Source organism: Urocitellus parryii, chromosome 13 (genome assembly GCF_045843805.1).
Source record: "Urocitellus parryii isolate mUroPar1 chromosome 13, mUroPar1.hap1, whole genome shotgun sequence".
Classification (NCBI taxonomy): Eukaryota; Metazoa; Chordata; class Mammalia; order Rodentia; family Sciuridae; genus Urocitellus; species Urocitellus parryii.
The window spans coordinates 45,228,688-45,248,771 of NC_135543.1; the positions used below are offsets into that span (position 1 = coordinate 45,228,688).

Here is a 20,084-nt window from a genome sequence, read left to right on the forward strand (position 1 = left end):
CTTCTGTCAGGCAGTGTGCTGGGTTTAGGAGTTCAGGAGAAAAACAGCTGTTGCTCACTAGGTGAAAGGAAACCTCAGACCACAATAAGAATAGATACTTTGAATATATTGCAGTTTCAGCTTCTCTAATCCAAAACTCTGAAATCTGAAATGCTCCAAAATATATAAAATGATATAAAATGGGAAGTACTTAGCAAGACCTTGTCTCTAAACAAAAGAAAAACTAAAACACAAGGTCTGGGGATGTGGCTCAGTGATGGTGGGTTGCAGTGAAAACACACACACAAAAATATGTTATAAAATTACTTTCAGGACCTGTGTATGGGATGTATATATGAAACAAATCAATTTTGTATTTTGACTTGGGTCCCATCTCCCAAATTTTTCATTAATATACAGATATTCCAAAATCTGAAATAATGTAAAAAGGGAAGTACTTCTGGTCTGAGGCATTTTGGGTAAGGGATGCTTAACCTGTGTAGTGAATTTTATGCTACAAGTGAACCCTGAGAACTAAGAACCTTCAAAGAAGGGAGCCATTAGGAGCAGGAAGTGGCAGTGGAGAGGTGGTGCTGTTTTAGTCAACTTTTCGGCTGCTGTAACTAAAAGATCTGACCAGAAAATTTTTAGGGAAAGAAAAGTTTATTTGGGGGCTCACAGTTTCAGAGGTCTCAGTCCCGGACAGCAGATTCCATTCCTTGGAGCTAGAGGAGAGGCAGAACATCATGGTGGAAGAGGGTGCCAGAGGGAAGTGGCTCACGTGATGACCAGAAAGCAGACAGAGAGTCCCCTTGCCAGATACAAATATATATCCCAAAGCCACGCCCCCAAGGCCCTGCTCTTGGAGCCACACCCCACCTCTCCAGTTAACACTCAGTTAATCTCTATCAGGAGAGTATTCACTGGTTGGGTTAAGACTTTGACAGCTCAATCATTTCTTCTCTGAACTTTAGTTGACTTGTCATTCACGTGAGCTTTTGGGGGACACCTCACATCCAAACCATATCAGGCGCTGTAGAGATGGTTCCTAGCCCAGTGCTGGGCTAAAGAGATGGTTCCTAGCTCAGTGCTGGGAGGGGTGTTGCTATTCTAATACTCTGCTGATATATATACGAAGGACATTGTGGGATTTTTTTTTCTTTGTTGTATGAAAATATATTTTTGGAATGATGAATGAAGAAAAATTTGAAAGATCCAGATAATTTCTGTTAACTCAAGAGGTTAAAAGGACCCTCCCATTGTACATCCCATATATGCATTGTAACTGTACGGAATGCTTTAAAGTAGGTACACTGAAGGAAGCACACCTCTATCCCAAAAAGTTACACTAAGAGTACAAACAAGAGGAATACTTAAGTCAACCCCCACAGCACTGTGTGGGTGTAATTGCTAACCAGCTTGTTGAAGCAGGTGGGTTTTAGAAGCAATTTGAAGGAAAAGCTAAGAGTGGTCTGACTCGCCTCAGTAGAAAGGCTATTCAAGTGGAAGGGATGGACAAGAGAAGGCAGAACCCAGGCTAAAGTGGGGAGAAGGAAGCAAAATAAGGACTGTGAAGAGTGGGAGGACATGCAGTAGGCTATCTCACTAGAGATAAAAGTGACAAAAGACAAGGGTAATTTGGACACTTACGTGGGTTAACTGAAAGGACCAAAATAAGAAGGATTATATATTGTAGATAAGACACAAAACTGCCAGAACATGAACTATTCCTCTGATAGAAGAAAAATTGGAAGGATAGATTAGGAATATAAACTAAGGAGAATAACCAGGAGTCCACAGGAACCTCCATCTCAAGAGAATTAGGAGGAAGTAGAGGTTTTTATTTTACAACAGACAGGTATGAACCAGACGCATTTAACCTATCAGGTGTAAAGAATGATGATTTGCATTGCAGGACGGATAAGGCCAAGCCCTGCACCTATCCTTAAAGAATTTCCAGCCTTTTGGAGATAGATTCATCTTGTTGAAAGGATGAAACATGTAATGACTTATAAGAGAATCAAAATAAAACCTTTATGATCTAATATATGATAAAAAAACTGTTCTATGAAGGGTTAATAAAAACTATTTAACTTCTCAACTTGATTTTAGGGCAGGACTTATATACTTAAGAAAATATTTCTTCCTGGGTGAGGTGGCACATGCTTGTAGTCCCAGCAGTTTGGGAGACTAAGGCAGGAGGATCACAAGTTCAAAGCCAGCCTCAGCAACTTGGTAAGGCTCTGAGCCACTCAGCAAGACCTTGTCTCTAAACAAAAGAAAAATTAAGACACAAGGTCTGGGGATGTGGCTCAGTGGTTAAGTGGCCCTGGGTTCAATCCTTGGTTCCCCCATCCCCCCTCAAAAAAAAAAAAAAAGAAAAGAAAAAGGAGAAGGAGAACGAGGAGAAAAGGAAGGAAGGAAGGAAGGAAAGAAAAGTAAAGAAAATATTTCTTAATGGAATATTTTTTTTCTGCCTCACAAAAATTTCTTCTGGTTTATAGTAAGACTGTAAATAGTACTGCTATCAATCTAGAGATCTCTAGGATGAGATCTCTAAAGTGAGACAACATATTACACCTGGGCCTGCTATTTCTCCTTTCCAAGTATGCCTTCCCCAAAGCTACCAGCCACAGCTCCCGATCTTGCCATCTGCAAGACAGAAGGGAAATCTCAATGACTTTTAAGATGAAAATAATCAGTATATGATTGAAACAATTGATATGGGAATTAGCCCCTATTTTGTTGTAAGACAAAAAATTTGACTTCTTCCTTTCCTCCTTGGATTTGTTAGTAAGAGTCATTATAGAAATCTCTATTTTACTACCCCCAAGTCTTTTTTTAATTAATTATTTTACGTATATATGATAGCAGAATGCATTACAATTCTTATTACACACACAGAGCACAATTTTTCATATCTCTGGTTGTATACAAAGTATATTCACACCAGTTCTTGTCTTCATACATGTACTTTGGATAATAGTGTCCATAACATTCCACCATCATTTCTAACCCCATACTTCCTTCCTTCCCCTCCAACCCCTCTGCCCTACCTAGAGTTTGTCTATTCCTCCCATGCTCCCCCTCCCTACCCCTCTATGAATCAGCTTCCTTATATCAGAGAAAACATTTGGCATTTGGTTGTTTGAGATTGGCTAACTTCACTTAGCATTATCTTCTCTAACTCATCCATAAAATCATGCCATGATTTTATTCTCTTTTGTTGCTGAGTAATATTCCATTGTGTATATATGCCACATTTTTTTTATCCATTCATCTATTGTAGGGCATGTAGGTTGATTCCACCATTTAGCTATTGTGAATTGAGCTGCTATAAACAATGATATGGCTGTGCCTCTGTAGTATGCTGTTTTTAAGTCCTTTGGGTATAGATCGGAGAAAAGGATAGCTTGGTCAAATGGTGGTTCCATTCCCAATTTTCCAAGAAATCTCTATACTGCTTTCCATATTGGCTGCACCAATTTGCAGTCTTACCAGCAGTGTATGAGTGTACCTTTCCCCCCCCCATCCTCAATAACCCAATCAATATATGGGCCAAGACATGATCAGACACTTCTCAGAAGATAATATACAATCAATCAACAAATATATGAAAAAATGTTCATCATCGCTAGCAATCAGAGAAATACAAATCAAAACTACTCTAAAATTTCATCTCACTCCAGTCAGAATGGCAGCTATTATGAATACAAACCTACCCCCAAGTTTTATTTTTCTTAAATCATAGGAATGTTTACAAAACAGTTGATGTAAAAAGCTAATTGGAATTTACTATGAATCATAAATTTCTTTTTAAAACTAGGACCTAATGAAATAGTATAGCCATGTGTAATTAGAGGCAAATTCCATCCTAACACACACACACACATACACACACACACACACACACACACAAACTTAAGTGCTTAGTGATTTTTTTTCTTGAATTTATTATATAATTCATTTAGTCTGTTATTCAGTCTCTTTCAATTCACTAATTTCTAGGGCCAGGCATGGTGGTAGGGAGCATTGCTGGCAGACACAGGCAGCTGTAGGTAGCACCTTGTGAATGGAGGTGATGGAGGTAAGATGGCTCGTCAGACTGTCCATGGGTTAGGCAGTAAGTGAAATATACTGACTTCCTACTTTCTGGACAACACTATAAGAGATTTGATTCAGGTGGATTTGCCATGGCAGAGATGAACAGCACCTGAACCCCTAACATTAAATGAGATCATTTAGAAGAAGGGATCTTACCTGGAGGGTCTTAGTGACCTGAAAAATAAGGAACACAAACTGGCTCCCTTGGGAAAAACTCCAAAATGTGAATTAGGGGAAACAATAGAGTGGAGATGAAGAAGTCAGCCTAATAAGGCACCTCTCTCCATGGAAAGCTTAGGCTCAAAATCAGTTTTTAATGTGAAACATCAAGTTCAAGTACATAGATAAATTTTGAAGCAAATTTGTTAGGAGACAATTTTGAACCTGTGATGATTGTTTTATTATTTTTTATTGATTTTATATTTTAAAATGATTCATTATGGTTTTCAAGGTAATAAATGAGATTTGTTTGGTGTAATATATGGAAATGACATCATCTGTTACTCTGAGTTTTGTTTTTTAAAGAATACTTGTCAGATTTTCCTGAAGTCTCCATTATTTTCTAGTTTTTGACTATTGATGAAACCTTTGGAAACAAAATATTTTAATACTATTTTATCTACTGTTTGAAGAGAAACCAAGAAAAGATTTTTTTAAAAGTTCGTTTTTACTCCTTAATTTCAAAATGAGTCATAACTTAAATTTATATCTTTATGGATTTTAGATTTTATTTGTAGCAATAAATATGCTTAAATAAATATTCTTCTCTTACTTAGTACCATTTAAAAATTACAACTCATCCTTTAGAATGAATATCTTTTTCAAGGTCCATTTTTAACTAGTTAAATTTTGTCCTTCTTTTTCTCCTGTCTACTCAGCCAAAAGCACTCTTCTTTAATCTTGTTTCATTCCACCAAATGCCTCACCAGACTGTGAGCAACTTGCCTGGCATGTTGTAGGCACTTTGTAACAGACTTAAGCTCAAGAAAATTATTCCCATTTTGGATTTTAGATTAACTCCCAGGGAGCTTTGCCTGATTCTCCCAGACCATATTAATGTGTGGCTCTCTGTCATGTTTTAGCTGTCTTCTCTTCACCAGGTACTATCATATTCTTCTTGATTATTGAGGTCTTACCATGAGCAAGGCATTGTGCAGAGTGCTATGTAGTGTTTATTTCGGGACCTTAGCCACATCTGTAAGACAATGGTGTCCTTCTTTTAACTACCTCTAGACTACACAATAAAACATTGATGCTTTCATTTTTTAGTGTATCATTTGGTCAGGCTTTTCATTATTAGTAGCTTTCATTTCACTTTTTTCTCTCTGTTCAGTGACTTATTTTCATACTAATATAAAATCATTTGGAAAATGACTAGTAAAATGCCTAAATTATTGAGTATTTGTGAAAAGCTGCCGGATAATTACTTCCATTCATATATAGTATCCATTTCCTTGCCAAAAGAAAAAAAAATACCGCCGAGTAAAAGTACTACTGATGCTAAACATATTTCATTTGTAATTAATATATTCATTCTTGGAATGGTAATATATGTTCCTATAAACCTTGAAAACAGATTTTTCCCCCTCTACCTAGTTTGAGCCTTTATACACAGTTTCCTCCTCCTCTTCCTTTCCATTCCCCCACCCTGTCACCAAATTATGATATTCTTTATGCTACTACTTTTTAAGGCTTTTTAAATAAATATTTACTTAACTCTTGTTAATTGACATAAAATATAAATCAGTGGATTCTAGTTGAAAGAAATTTTAATATGATTCTATGGTCCACACCAAAGGGTGAGAACTAACCTTTGACAAGCATCTTTATCGTGCCAGACAGTTCTTATCATATTTCATTCCACTGCCATAATAACCTGTCAAGTAAACAGTAATAAAGGTAGTTACTCTTTAATGCCAGCATGCTACATAGTAGGCACAGTACTAAGCACTTTTATATAATTCTTACTTGCTTCTCACATAACTCTGAGATGTAAGTTTTATTATTTTTAATTTACAGGGAAGGAAACTAATACTCCGAGTCATTAAATGACTTTTCACACAGCTAAATGATGAAGCCACTAAATAGCAACTAATTGCAGAAAGAAAATTCTGAAGTTTCTTCCCTACTAAGACTGCTGGATAGGGTTGGAATGAATATTTTATAGCATCATTTTAAAACATCTTAATTTCAGGGTTCTGATGGGGTTTGAGACCAGACTTACCTTGATAGATACTGCCCAAGCTTGGGATTGGTGACTGAGAGGGAGCTGGGGGCTGTGGCACGTTCTGGGAAAATGGCTCTGTAACATTATGCTTTGATATTCCAAACATACAGCAATGATAGAGAAAATAACAAAGTAGAAAACCAAGTGGACTTAGTCAAACTCCAAACAGTTCTTCATCTTTGAGATACTTAAACAAATAAAAATTCAACTGGTTATCAAGGCTGTTATCAACAGAAAGTGGTAATTAGTGTTTCATCCCAATGAGACAAAGCCAAATTCACTATTTAGACCAGGGCCTGGGTGGCAGGGGGTATATATCAGTGGTAGAATGCTGGCTTAGCATGTTTGAGGTTTTGAGTTCCATCCCACACACCACAAATAAATACAATAAAAATAAAGCAGGGCCTGGAGGCCCTTCCTTGCTTATGACAAGAGACTGAGGGGGGGAAAAAATTCTGTTGTTGACCATTACTTGAGACTAGGGTTTTTAGCTGGAGGGTTAAAAGAATAGGAACAGAGTCACAGTTTTGTGACTTAAAACTGAATTAGCTACATGCTGTGCCTGTGATTAAATGTGCAGTGTCTCTTGTATCCTTGCAGCTCAGCAGGTGCACAGGAAATGCCCCTCTGAGAGGCTCTGGTCCAGCAGCCTGGGATGGCCTCATAGAAGCAGGCAAAACTACTGGAAAGGGAGGAATGAGCACAGAGAAGAAAAGCTTTCACTACAAATGGGCTTCAAACCAAGACTCCAAAATATGTGAATGAACCTAATTCTAGCAAAGCCCACACACACAAAAGGAAAGGTCTGACAGAGAATGCTTAGACACTTAGAAAGATAATTCAAGAGTGATTTCTACTAAGAGTGATAATTTTGAAGCAAATCCAAGCAGGGGTGGGGGACAAATGTTTAAAATTAGAAATGTTATGAATGAAAAACAGTCTTTGAAATAAAAGCATTACTAGATTAAACAAACTAGACTGGACAGCAGTACAGAGAGAACCAATGATTTGTCAGAGGGCAGAGTTCACCTCTATTAGAACACAGAGAAACAAGCAACTCCAATATTGTGGGAGAGCAGTTCAGATCCAGGGAGGATGGATGGGAAGGCTCCAGTCTGTCTAATGGGAGTTCTGGTAGACATGAATGGAGAGTTTGTGAGAGAGACTTAATAACTAAATAATTTGATTGCTGAAAATTTGGGAGTTTAAATACAGACATGGGACCTCAGATTGGAATTGTTCTTTTAGTACTGAGCAGGACAAATAAGTATACAAAGTTAAAAATATTGCAATAAAACTACAGAACCTTAAAAGCAAAAAGGAAAATAGACCAAGGGACTCTGGGGAGCCAGACCTATCCTATGGATCTCAGTCAAGCAACAGGGAATGGGAGCCTAAAGCCCAGGTGACCAGAAACAGTGCCTTCACCATCCTGAGCTATTTCCCCACTGTCTCGGGCGTTATCAAAGATCATAATTCTAAAGAAAGGCTCCTTTTAAAATGCTTCCAAAATGCAATTGTAAATTTACCTGCAAATGAGCAGAGTATAAACTGTGTTAAAATCCAGTGGGAGGGAGGCCAGAGAGGAATCCTGGCCTTGGTTGTGGTATTCACAACCAGTATGACTTTGACAAGTCACTTAATCTGTCAATGTGGATAATAATTCTTCCTTTATCTATTCTTACAGCCTTGTTGCAAGTGAGTTTTGTGAATAGGAGTTCTTATAGACTGTAAAGTATGATACAATTATGAAAAGTTATTGTACTTTATTGTAGAAATGACTGTGAGCTATGCTCCTGACCTCTTAAAATTTACATAGTAGATTTGTGTTTTAAAAAAAAGAGACTACACAAAAAATTTTAAAATCTTTTTAAGGCTACTTCTAACAACTAAGCACAAATTATTTGGGGGGATATAAAATGAATAGTATAGGTGGGGTTAATGAGATTTGGTTTAGCATAAAAAAACTACATACTATAAGTTACCATTTTCATTTACTCCCTTTTTAGTATGAAAATGTTCACACATATACCTAGATTAAATAATTGTTAACATGCAGCCATATTTGCTTTCTCCATGTATGATGTGTATATGTCATATGTATTTTATATATTACTTATTTATTTATTCTGGATCTTTTGAAAGTAAATCACAGACATAATGCCATTTTACCCCTACATACTCAGCATGCATCTCCCAACAAAAAGGAGTTTATTCACATAACTACAGTGTGATTATCACATCTGAGAAAGTTGCCTGTAATTCCTTAATAGCCCCCCAATAACCATTTGATATTTAAATTTCCCCAAAAGCCTCAAAAATTTTTGATACCTGTTCTCTATCCAAGTCAGGTCCCACACATGACATTTAGAAGTTTATTATTTTTCATTCATCTAAGAGTCATCTCTACTTTGTCCTCCATGACATTGACTTTTTGCAGACAGCATACCAGTTCTCTTGAAGAATTTTCTGGATTTCTATTTTATTCTCATAGTAATATTTGTTTCTCTATTTATATGTTTGCTGGATACTGGTTTGTTAGGTTGAAGGGCTTGATTAAATTCTGGTACACATTTTAGATAAGACTGGAGAGGCATATGATGTCAGATTGCTCCATTGTTAGTAATATTAAGCTAAATATTCTTCGATGAGTGATTGCCACTTGCTAAATTAACTGTAAAGGTACATCTTTCTCTTTGCAGTGATCAAGGGATGAAATTTAAGTACCTCCAAATAACCTTTCACCTAATAGTTTTAGCAGCATCCATTAATGATTTTATGGATTTTTTGGCATTGAGAAATGATGGATTTCTAATTTTATCATCATTTCTGTCATTCCTCTACAAAGAACTTTCTTCATCAAATAGGTGTGAGGTGCTTTTCCTTCTGAAAAAGCAAGATGCTTCTGATCCTTTGATGACCACTTTTTAGAAAAATTAACTTCAGTTGCCTCTGATGGTGATAATGGAAATTAGTTGTCTTTTTAGTTTTTAAGGATTACTATGGACTCACTGAATATTTTTACACCTTTGTTTGTTAAAAAAAATTAAAGCAATTTACACTGACAAAGTATAATTTTTTAAAATTCATATTTTAAATTATTATTATAATTATTATTTAATTCAGTGAGATTAAATGTGAAGTCCATATAAAATATTGATCAAATGGAGAAGGATAGAGTTAATCAGAATAATTTTAAAAAACTATATTATTAAAATTCCTTAATCATTTTTTTTTTAATTTATGAGATGCTCTTTTCTGAACGTCTCAGAGTACCTTACCCAGAGTATAACTGAAAACAAGAATGTCAAAAAGGCACATTTAAATTGTTCTCAAAATCAATCAAAAATAATGAGGTGCTGGGAAAAAGTTGTATCCTTGATAATTACATCTATCAGTATCAGAAAACAAAAGAGAACAATCAGGAAATGACAATCCCACTCCCAAGTAGCACATTTAAAAAGGCTAATGAAAAAAAAGTCTCTTTTAAAAATTGTACTAAATTAGCATTTCAAGTAAATTGACAACCTAAGCTTTGATGAAGGCCAATCTGGGGCCCAAACAATGGAAGTTCTGTTTCTACTTTTATCTGCTTTTAAAAGAAATGATCTCACTTGACTTTTTTTGTTGTTGTCTTTTATATAAATGGGAGTAATTGTCCGAAGGGAGTCCTCAGTCCTCTTGTACTCTGCAGAGGTCAGGTCACACCTAGATTTGGGGCTGCATTTGTGGTTCTATTTATTAAAACATGGACCTGAAGGAAAGTAGACAGGATGGAAGGTTGTTCCAAGCATCGAATGCACGGTGCCCCTATTTTCAGCCTGAAAATGGGTTAATGTCACGGTCCTATTAGACAAGGGATTCAACAGCTCTTTATAGCCACAGCCCCATGTTAAGACCAATGGTTGAAAGTAGTGAAAAAGCAGATTTGGGCCTAGAATTAGAGCGAATCCCCTCATAATCTCAGCTCTACAGAGCTGAGGTGGATTTACTTCTAAGTGAGCTCTCCACAGCTGACACTGTCCAGAGGCTGACACTGTCCAGAGGTTACAGTCCCTTTACTTAGAAGGCAGTATACAGGTGTGCAGGGGTCTCTCAAATATTTTGCTAAGAATCTATAATTATAATGAGGGATGTTTTAAAGGTCATTTAGAATTATCTTTTTTTTTTTTTTTTAAATTGAAGGTGAAAATGAGTTTTACATCATGGCTTTAAAAAGAAACTCCTTAACACATCCCAATTGGCATGTCATTGCTTTGTTTTTTGGAAATATGAGAGGCCTGGTGAGGTAGAGTTCAAGCTGCAGTGCTTTAAAATCCTGGTACATTGCTTTTGATCATATTAAATTCTTATCAAGCTGAAAATTTAGGAGCTCATAGATAAGAATATGACCTTGTTAGTAGAAAAAATATATATACAGCATTTTAGATATCATTTTTAAGGGTAAAGAGAATGAGAATTTGAATTATCAGTAGTGACAAGAACGTTTTCTTCTGATGATAAAAGAAAACTTACATACATAGATCTTTAAATGTGTCATTTCAGTGTGAAGATAGCAGTAAGTGCTGGTATTTTATTATTTTGGCTTTTCAAGTGATTTTATTCTTTATTATTAGACCAGGAGAGAAAAAAAAAGGTCCTAGTATATTCTGCCAACATATTCATCAGTCATCATTTTTGGAGACAGTTTTCGACATATTGTATGTTTTACTGTGCTAACAAGAGAAAAGACTAGCCATTAAGTTTATGTTTCTTTGTTTTTCAGCAAGGTCACATATCAGGAATAATGCTGGAAGTATGCTAATAAACAATATATAATGTAGGTCATCAGGGAGTAAGAAATATTTTCTAACTAGTTCTAAAGGGAAATATTGTTAAAAAAGGGATAGATGTTATTTACACAACACATGTTGCTCTATATGTCACCATCAAAAGCATCTTATAAACAGCTCAGTGTAGTAAATCTTCTTTGGTGATTGTCAGGGTGTTTGAAGTCTGTGTTAGATTTAGATTCAGCACAGTCAATTCACAATATGCCTAATGTACAAAGACCATTAGATTATTTAGACAGCTTCCATTGGAAATATACCTGTACTTTTATGGTTTGCATGGAATATTGTCGGTGGTTGTGGAAAAAGATGCCATGTTAAATTACAATAACTAGGAAAAATTTATATTAATGGCATTGATAATTTTTTATCTCAAATTAAAGGATCCTAATTTGGGGGCTTAACTTTGAGGTTTTTATATCCTAAAGAATTTGAGTTCTTTAAATTAATTATAATTTAGAAGACCAGTATTTACTATTAATATCATTAGTAAAATAGTTTTAGATGATTGTAGATGAAATGATAATTTGGTAAGAATAGTTATAACCAAATGTCATTTATGTGATTTTACAAATGTAATTTTCTCACATTTGGGAGATTATCAAAATGGATTATTGCATAATGGTTTATTTTGCTTTTCGAGATGGTTTTTAATTGTAAATATTGAGTTTCATCACAAAGGAATTTCTGTAACTGTGTGTTCTGGAAAGCATAACCAATACTTTATTATTGAGTTCATCTAATATGAACTGGGACTCAGTAATAAAGATATGAAATCATAAGGGCTGCTTTTATCAGGGAACCTAGCATTTAGAATTAAGAGAGCTTATTTGTCTTTCCAGCTGTGTGACACTGTGTCATCAGGCACATTTTCATACTTCTCTGGGCCTTAGTGTCATCATTTACACTCTTAGAACTATAATAAAAAATTCTAATCCAACTACTTTAAAGGACTGTTGTATAGAGTAATAAAATAGTGTTAAATGTTCACTATGATGTGATTTGTTTATAGAAGAAAATATATATTTAAATGCTTGTCCTTTGCAACTTCTAAAATGTCATCTAAATTTCAGACTTTGGCTAAAATATCATCATCTCCAAATGTCTTAGTCACATTTCATAAATCTTAACTTATTAGCCATTGTACTTCTAGCTCTCTAGAAACAGCAACACCCGTTATTTTTGTCAGAATGAAATTGTGCCTAATCTTCAAAGATATTGATCTGTTCATTCACATGTTACAGATTCTTTTAGTGCTAATTTCTGTTCTTTAAGAATATTTAAAAATATATATTATTTTGTAATGATGTGTTTCTGTTTCTTCTAAATGTTTGCAACAGAAAATATGGTGTTGAGATCAAGTGACAAAGTCTTAGAAACTCATTGAACTTTGTCCAATCACCCAGCCTCTGTTGTAAGTTAGTTTGCAAAATATGTGGAATCAGCATCTCAGAAAAAATGCTCTGAGTATGATTTTTCTTTTATAAACAAGCAAAAAATAAGATGTGCATGTGTCTAAGTAATTCTGTTTATACTTGTTTTCTCAGAAGAAGACCTATCAGTGCATCAAGTGTCAGATGGTTTTCTACAATGAATGGGACATACAGGTTCATGTTGCAAATCACATGATTGGTGAGTGACACTCTACACCTTATTACAGATAGATTTTTCTATGACTTGTGTATATCAGTGCCTATATAATTAAACAGCATTAGAGATGAATTAATTGTTCAGACATCAATGGATTACCTAGGCATGATTGATTTTTTTTATTCCTATTATTAGATCTGATAAGGCATTAGCACGTTTTATTTTCTGCAAGGGCTAGTTTAGACTTCTGCAGAGGATTATATATCTACTGCCAGTCAAAACACAGGTGATTAACAAATTAAACTTCTAATCATTTTTGCATTATTGAAAACTAACAGGAATGGTTAATGAACTGGATGTTAGCTTTCCATAGAGTTTTAGACAGGTTTTAATTTCAGAAGTTATTATGGTAATGGCACTGCTGTGTGTTGCTTAAGCATCTTTGTATCAAAATCTAAAGTGGGGAGTTTTTGTGATAGGGAAACATAAATAATTTAAATTGCCATAAAATAGTTTTTTATGTATGGTTTCAACAGCCTGGAAATAATCATAATCATAAAGATCATGTAAAGAATTCAGTAATCATTTTTTATTCCCTACCAAATTTTCCATAAATCTGCATAAAAGTGGTTTGGGGAGAGAGCTCTGAAGTCATTCCAGGCCAATGGTTTTAGGATTTTGCATTTATTACATGGGCTTGAAATAAAAGTATAATTTTGTCACTTATTCATATTGTCCCATTATCCCTGAATTCCTTAGGGGTTACTGCCTATGTTTTTTAATTTGATAAGCACTTAGTAATAACACTAAGAGTTTTACCAGCCAATTAAACTTTATCAAGCAGATCTTTTTCTACCAGTAAAATAACAATTGCTATTACTTTGCACTATATTTGTTACTCATTTGTGTTTTTATACTATGAGAGTTTTTAATTTCATACTCACTTCATGGTATTTTATAATTCCATAAATAGTTATAATATAATATTTAATAGGTTCAGTTAGCCCTGTGCTCTCCTATTGTGAAACTTTGTATGACAAGGAATTCAACATTTTCAACTCCAAATTTGTTTCCAGGGGGAAACAAGTTTGATTATACAACAATCAAAAGTATTATAAGAATTTTTAGAAGGGTTGCTCCAACTGTCATTACTAATCATTAAAAACAACTATAACAAAACTTCTGATGTTTGTGTAAATTAATGAAGATAAATTTAAAAGCATGATGGAAAATTGATTAATAGTTTTTCAATGGGATTTCCCTTTACAGTTTTCAAATGATGGGTCTTTAGTAGGATTATTGCTTATACAAGAATCACTTAATTGTGTGAAAATTAACATATACATAAGAGCTAAAGTATTGATGACTTTATATTTTCCAGATTTAAGCACTAACATCATTAGTGATTTTCTGATGCATTAAATAGTGTGTTCTTCAATGTAGCAAAATGACATTGATAGCTTTTCTAAATGTCAGAAGATAATGGCAACATGTAAGAGGGGTTCAAACTTCGTGTTTTTCAACAGATTGCCTTTGGTTTTGGATTTTGAAACACGCTCTATGTAAACTTTTAAAACTGCCTCTTTGAGGAGTAAGGGATAGGAAAACAAATGAATTTGTTTTGCTAAATGTTGAATATCAATGTTTCCCATCTTTTATTTTCTTGAGTATTGTTTGTTGGTTGCATTCATTCATTATTCTATCTGGTACAAAAGATTTAGATGGCCATGAGTGAGAGTTTACGGCTTTTGGAAAATTTAATAAAATTTTGTTTGTCTTTCTTCTGATTAGCTCTTTTCAATGTAAGCTTATTTTTGTTTCTGTATTTATTACAATCCTAGTATGTAGATGAACAACTTGAATGTATTTTCACCATAGTGTTAATGTTCTTTTGCACAGGTAGAATCTGAATTAAATGTTGAGCATAAACCTTTTTTTTTTCCAGTTTTAAAATCAGTTTGCACATACTATGACATTAATTGGTTTGCTCTGGCCCTTTATTGTAAATTGCGTTATACCTTTCTTTTTGTATTTATCTTACATTCCTTGAGTCCTTAGTGCTTCCACAAAGCTTCTTTCCCCTCTATGTTATAATAGATTAATATGACATTCACCTTCCTTTGGGATCTGATCATTTAACAATTCGCCTTCTATCAGAGAAGCAAATTCCATTCCTTTTCACCGAGGGTCTGTTATTTAATATTCATGCTATTTTTAATAATAAAATATGTGATTCTCTTGCACTTGAGGCCTAAACAAATGAATACCATCCATTTAATTGTTCTATCTGTTGACTGTGCATCCAGATCTTACACTCAATTCTCTCTGTTAGTGACTACAGAGAGAGAGAGAGAGAGAGAGAATGTGAAACAGGAGGGTGTCACAAAGGCTAAGATATCCTTTTTTAAAATCCCAGTGTGATACTTAGTCTTTCAAATGAGGCAGTCCACATTATTTTATTGGTTAAAATACTTCCATGGAGGGTAGGTATTTTAGGTTTGTGTGTCTGTGTGTATTTTTTGTCTAATCAAAAACATAATCTCAACTAGACATTTAGCAGGGGAAGAGGGATTAGGGACTGTCTGAAAAGCCTCTTACCCTTTTTGTTAAGAGGGTACATAGTGTTTTTGCAGATTTTGTTTTACATTTCAATCAGTCTAGAGGAAGGATTATGTCACCTGATGGAAAACAAGATCTGCAGATGACCCAATGAGGTGTAACTTTGAATCCCTTCTTTAAGCAAGTCATTTGCATTTGTTTCTATGTAGTATATGTGTTTTAATGCAATTTCCAGCAACCTCCATACTCTTTCTGGATGTGTTGGTTTCAGGCTATTGACCAAGGATATTTGTGAACTGAAAATCACCCATGTTTCTACCAGGTACATACGGAGGTGCTCTTCTTAAGAGCAGCTTTGCAGCTAGGTGTAGACATGTGGTCTGAGTTGCAATAAAAATGCACCAGGGATTTGATTTATGTTTATTAAGGAAAAATAGAAAACTTTATTCTCTACCACATTCTGACATGGTTTCAGTAAGAAATCAGACTAGTGACTATTTAGGGGTTTCCTTTCTTCTTCTTCACACACACACATACACACACACACACACACACACACACACACACAGCTACAAAACATTTTAACAGCTTTTCAGGAGAAAAGATTTTCCTCTTTCAACCTCTGTGCAGATGAGGAAATCTTTCTTGTCTTCCTTTGTGCAATTTCATGTAGTTTACAGTAGTTTTTGACCTGAGAATACAAAACAAAACCATTGTATATTATGTACTTGAATTTATATCCCACCCTTCTTTTAGTATCAGAATAGTAAATATTTATGATTATTTTCTTCTTTGAGATTTCTGAGATTACTATTATTGGTATGAATTAGCAACAAATAGTGATGAAACCAGAGAACCTAAATGTATTTAATCCAGCAAAGGGATTGCCTCATATAAACTTATGAGGCTCAACAGCAGTGGAGTGAATTTGTAAGTGCTCTGAACACAGGGCTGTTAGGCATGAGATAATATAAAGAGATGACATTGCCAAGAACTATTTATGAGAAGCTTAATTTTTTCACTCTGATAATTCTTGACCAATAATTACCAGCCTCTAATTATCTATTTTAGTTAGAAAGAAATTTTGTTCACTATGGAGGTTGGCATTGCAACTAGCGCATAAATCCCCAAAGAGACAAATGTGTTCCAAACAGCCACAAACAACTGTCTCATGAAACATAGTGAGCAAATTGCAAGCGGCTGGTGATAGACAACCAGCAGCCCACTCACCATGGAAGGCCAGTCAGCCTGACAAAGAAATGATCAAAGGGGAGAAAGGCCATTATCCTTGGAATTGATTACTGTAGTCATGGACTTTGGAAGACAAGTGGTCAGGATAAAGCCATGGCTGTTTCCAGCCCTTCCTGTTAAGGTTCATGGATGAAGAATATGAAGGGAATGGGTAGAAAACATTTACCTAAGAATTACTTTGAAAAATCTACTTAGAAGTAGATTTTCCACTTAATCATTTTTTTCATGTTTTTGAATGATTTGAAATGCTAATGTCGTAATGGCACTGTTGTATATAAGGTGTCAGAATACCCTATCTCTTCAATAGATAAAAGAAATCCATAAATACTCACTAATGAACATATTTGGGACAGGTGAAGCGTGACCCTAAAGCATTTTGAGGAAGCAAATATATTTTATCTTAGAATGGCAAAATCAGAATTTGGAACTGGAATTGGTAGCTAGTATGAAAACACCAGTGCAAAGATCTTGACTATTTTTATTCAGATCTTTAATACTCAGTATTTTATAGGTAATTATACTTTTTTTTTAAAAAAGATTGCAAAAATACTCAACACCTCTCCAGCACAGGCAGGAAGATATGAACACCATGTGTTATGTCACGTATGTTATATATCACTGATGTCAAGACAAAAAGAATGCATAAATCAGTTTAGAACAGGGGAGTGGAATTTGAGTCTGTTCTTGTGGCAAGTGACATTCATATATTCTGCAATTTGTTTGATGCCCAAGGTCACAAATGGCATTCTTTTTCTTTCATTTCTTTAGTGAATGGTCTGCTCTGTGACTAATCTTCATTATAGTTTTGTGACATCCCAGTATCACCTCTGAAGCATTTCAGCTTGAGTGCTCTTGCTTTTGAATAGACAAAAACCAATATTTTGAGATCTAGAGTGGTTTTGGATTTTATATGTCTTAAGGGGAAATAGTCAAAGATCTGGATCTCCCTGCATAGGAAGATAAAGGGCCATGTTGCCCTTTGCTCTCTGTGTTCTCATTGGATGTTTGTAAAAGAATGAATAAAAATGAATTTACAATAATGTCTGTATGCATGTGCATAATGTGTGTGTGTGCGTGCATCACCATATTATTCTAAGAAGCCCCAAATCACTGAGATTCTTTGATTTATATTCATTCTAAATGAGAAGACTATTGGATTTTTTTTAAAGCATCTTTGTTTGATTGCTTATAAAATTCAGGGAATTAAGAAACAAGTAGTTGGTGTTAAATGTGATGAAATACTGGCTTATTTTATCAAGAGCTGGATTTAAAAAGATGAAATCTGGGCAGTTTAATGGTAACAGAAAGCTACCCTCATGTGGGCAATGCTGGCTTATTTGAAAAGCCCATAAAGGGTTTCTACATGGACCATACAAAAGGGATACTTTCTCTTTAATAGCCATCTGTACAGGAGAGATGAGAAGTGGGCCAGGTCATCTCTCCTCAGCTGTCATGATATTAACGTAGGTAATGGAGCAAGCTCTGCGTTCTGCTGGGTGTTGTTTTTCATAGATGTTCATCGATTTACACAGATAATTCTATTTATTTCTTAGAGTTGGTCCAAGCGAACCAGGCAGAATAACAAACACCAAAGCATTTCAAATGACTTTATCTTTGTTTGTAACGTAACTTTTGTCTAAAAAACGGTGTCACACCTACTGTGCAGATGGCTGCATGATTTGTAAACCAGCCAAAACATTTAAACAAATGTGTGATCTGGGGATAGATTAAATAAAGGATAAAATGGAGTGTGGGCCACAAATTCTAATAATCAGATGATTTTAAGTTGTGTGCAGTGTAGAGCGATGGTCACAGTGATAGCAGGGAAAGCTTGCCAATGACAGCAAGGTGCCTTATAGATCTCAGGATGGAGCCTGTGGCCTGGTAGGCCTCAGTTTGAGAACCACACATTTGCTGTACAGCTGGCAGCTCTGTATGGGGACATCAGATAAAACTTATGTAAAATGAAGTGTTATTGCTTAGTATGAAATTGTTCAGAGAGGGAATTTGCAGACAGTAACTGAAAACAGAATTCATGGTACCAATGAAGCAGACTGTAAATATGAAGAGGGTTTAATTATCTGCGCAATTTAACAAAAATTCAAGATGTATTCAGAAAGGACATCCGCAGGCATAAATATAACATAGCTACAGTGTTTACTGAGTGCAGAGAGGGCCACAGGAACTTACCAAGCCTCATCTGTGATCAGTCTTCCTCAACACAAAGACAGATTTTAAAAGTAAGGAGAGCAAAAAGAATTTTTGGAAGAATGCAGAGTTTTCAAGAGCTCCTCTTGATTGTCTGGATCCTTATTTCTTAAGCCATTTGTGATGAAAATCTTCGGGTCTGTCTCCTAATTTCGGTTGTTAAGCTATTAAAAGACAAATCAGGATGTTTATCCTTGTTGTATGTTTTAGCTTGTGTCTAGCAGCTTTGATTTAAAAGAGTAAAAAAAAAATGCTGGCAGTTAGTGTAGTTTCTAATTTACAAGCCCCAAAGAAAGCCTCTCAGGCATTTCTTGTGATGTTAATTTTCCAGGAGGCTGAGGATTTTGGCTGGGCCCATAGTCAGATCCAAGATTCAATTTCTTGTTACTTTTTAGAACATGCTACCCTTAAAGAGGCCTCAGAAGAAGGTTGCTCTCAAGCAGAATTACTGGATGCCAGGCTGCCCTCCTAGGCTCTGTACGGTGATGCTAGCAGTGTAGCTGTGCTAGATGGACAGTGCCACGTGACTGGCTGCCATGCAGTGGTAGGGTGTCTGGCTCTCATTTCATCCTTGCCTTTGACTGCCGATAGGACACACACACGTGCATTCATTTTTGCTCACTGTTTGATATGTGTATTATCAGATGTGGGTATCTGCTTCTGAATGAAGTTTACAGCATGCTTCTGAATGGAGGGCACTGAAAGTCACTCTTTTTCAAATAAAGAGCCCCCTCCCCGACCACACACACACACACACACACACACACACACACAGAGCATGCCCATATACACATATGGATCGTGACCTATTTTCACAGGATCAGTTCATACACATCCAAAGCAAAGGTCTCTCATGACCTATTTCCATAGGTTATTTCCTAGTTTCAGGGCCATTAATAGCAGTAAACACAGGAGAGGGAGTCAATCTGGAGAGTGGGTGTTGAACTTCAGCTGCTCAGATTGTTGCATTTGGTGAGCTGACGGGGTTTCGTAGGTCACCTTTAGAATTATGCCTATGACAGCAGTAGCTACCTGCCAAGATTGCAAGGTATCTCACAGCTCTCAGGATGGCGCCTGTGGCCCGGTAGGCCTCAGTTGGAGGGGTACACATTTGCTGTACAGCTGGCAGCTCTGTATGGGGCAGCCGTGTGGGCTGTTAGGGAGCTGGAAAGGAGACAAGCATGAAATTTCTTCTAACCCCAACTCTGTTTTTCTGTACTGTTGGCTGCTTCTCAGTTCCTTGACAAAAAAACCAATCAGGCACCCTTTAATCCGCCTGTGATTACCACTGGTATAAAAAGAGAAGCATAATGAGGAAAAATGCCTCGTTTTGTTGC

At 35.6% G+C, this 20,084-nt stretch overlaps 1 protein-coding gene across 3 annotated transcripts in view; it reads left to right on the forward strand.

The window, feature by feature from the left end:
* Positions 1-20,084, forward strand: part of Znf521 (zinc finger protein 521) — a 270,296-nt gene that overhangs the window by 134,611 nt on the left and 115,601 nt on the right. For all 3 annotated transcript variants that reach the window (XM_026388051.2, XM_026388050.2, XM_026388052.2), the window contains exon 5: positions 12,687-12,771. In XM_026388051.2, coding sequence (XP_026243836.1) covers positions 12,687-12,771 — 85 coding nt within the window. The remainder of the gene's footprint in view (positions 1-12,686; positions 12,772-20,084) is intronic.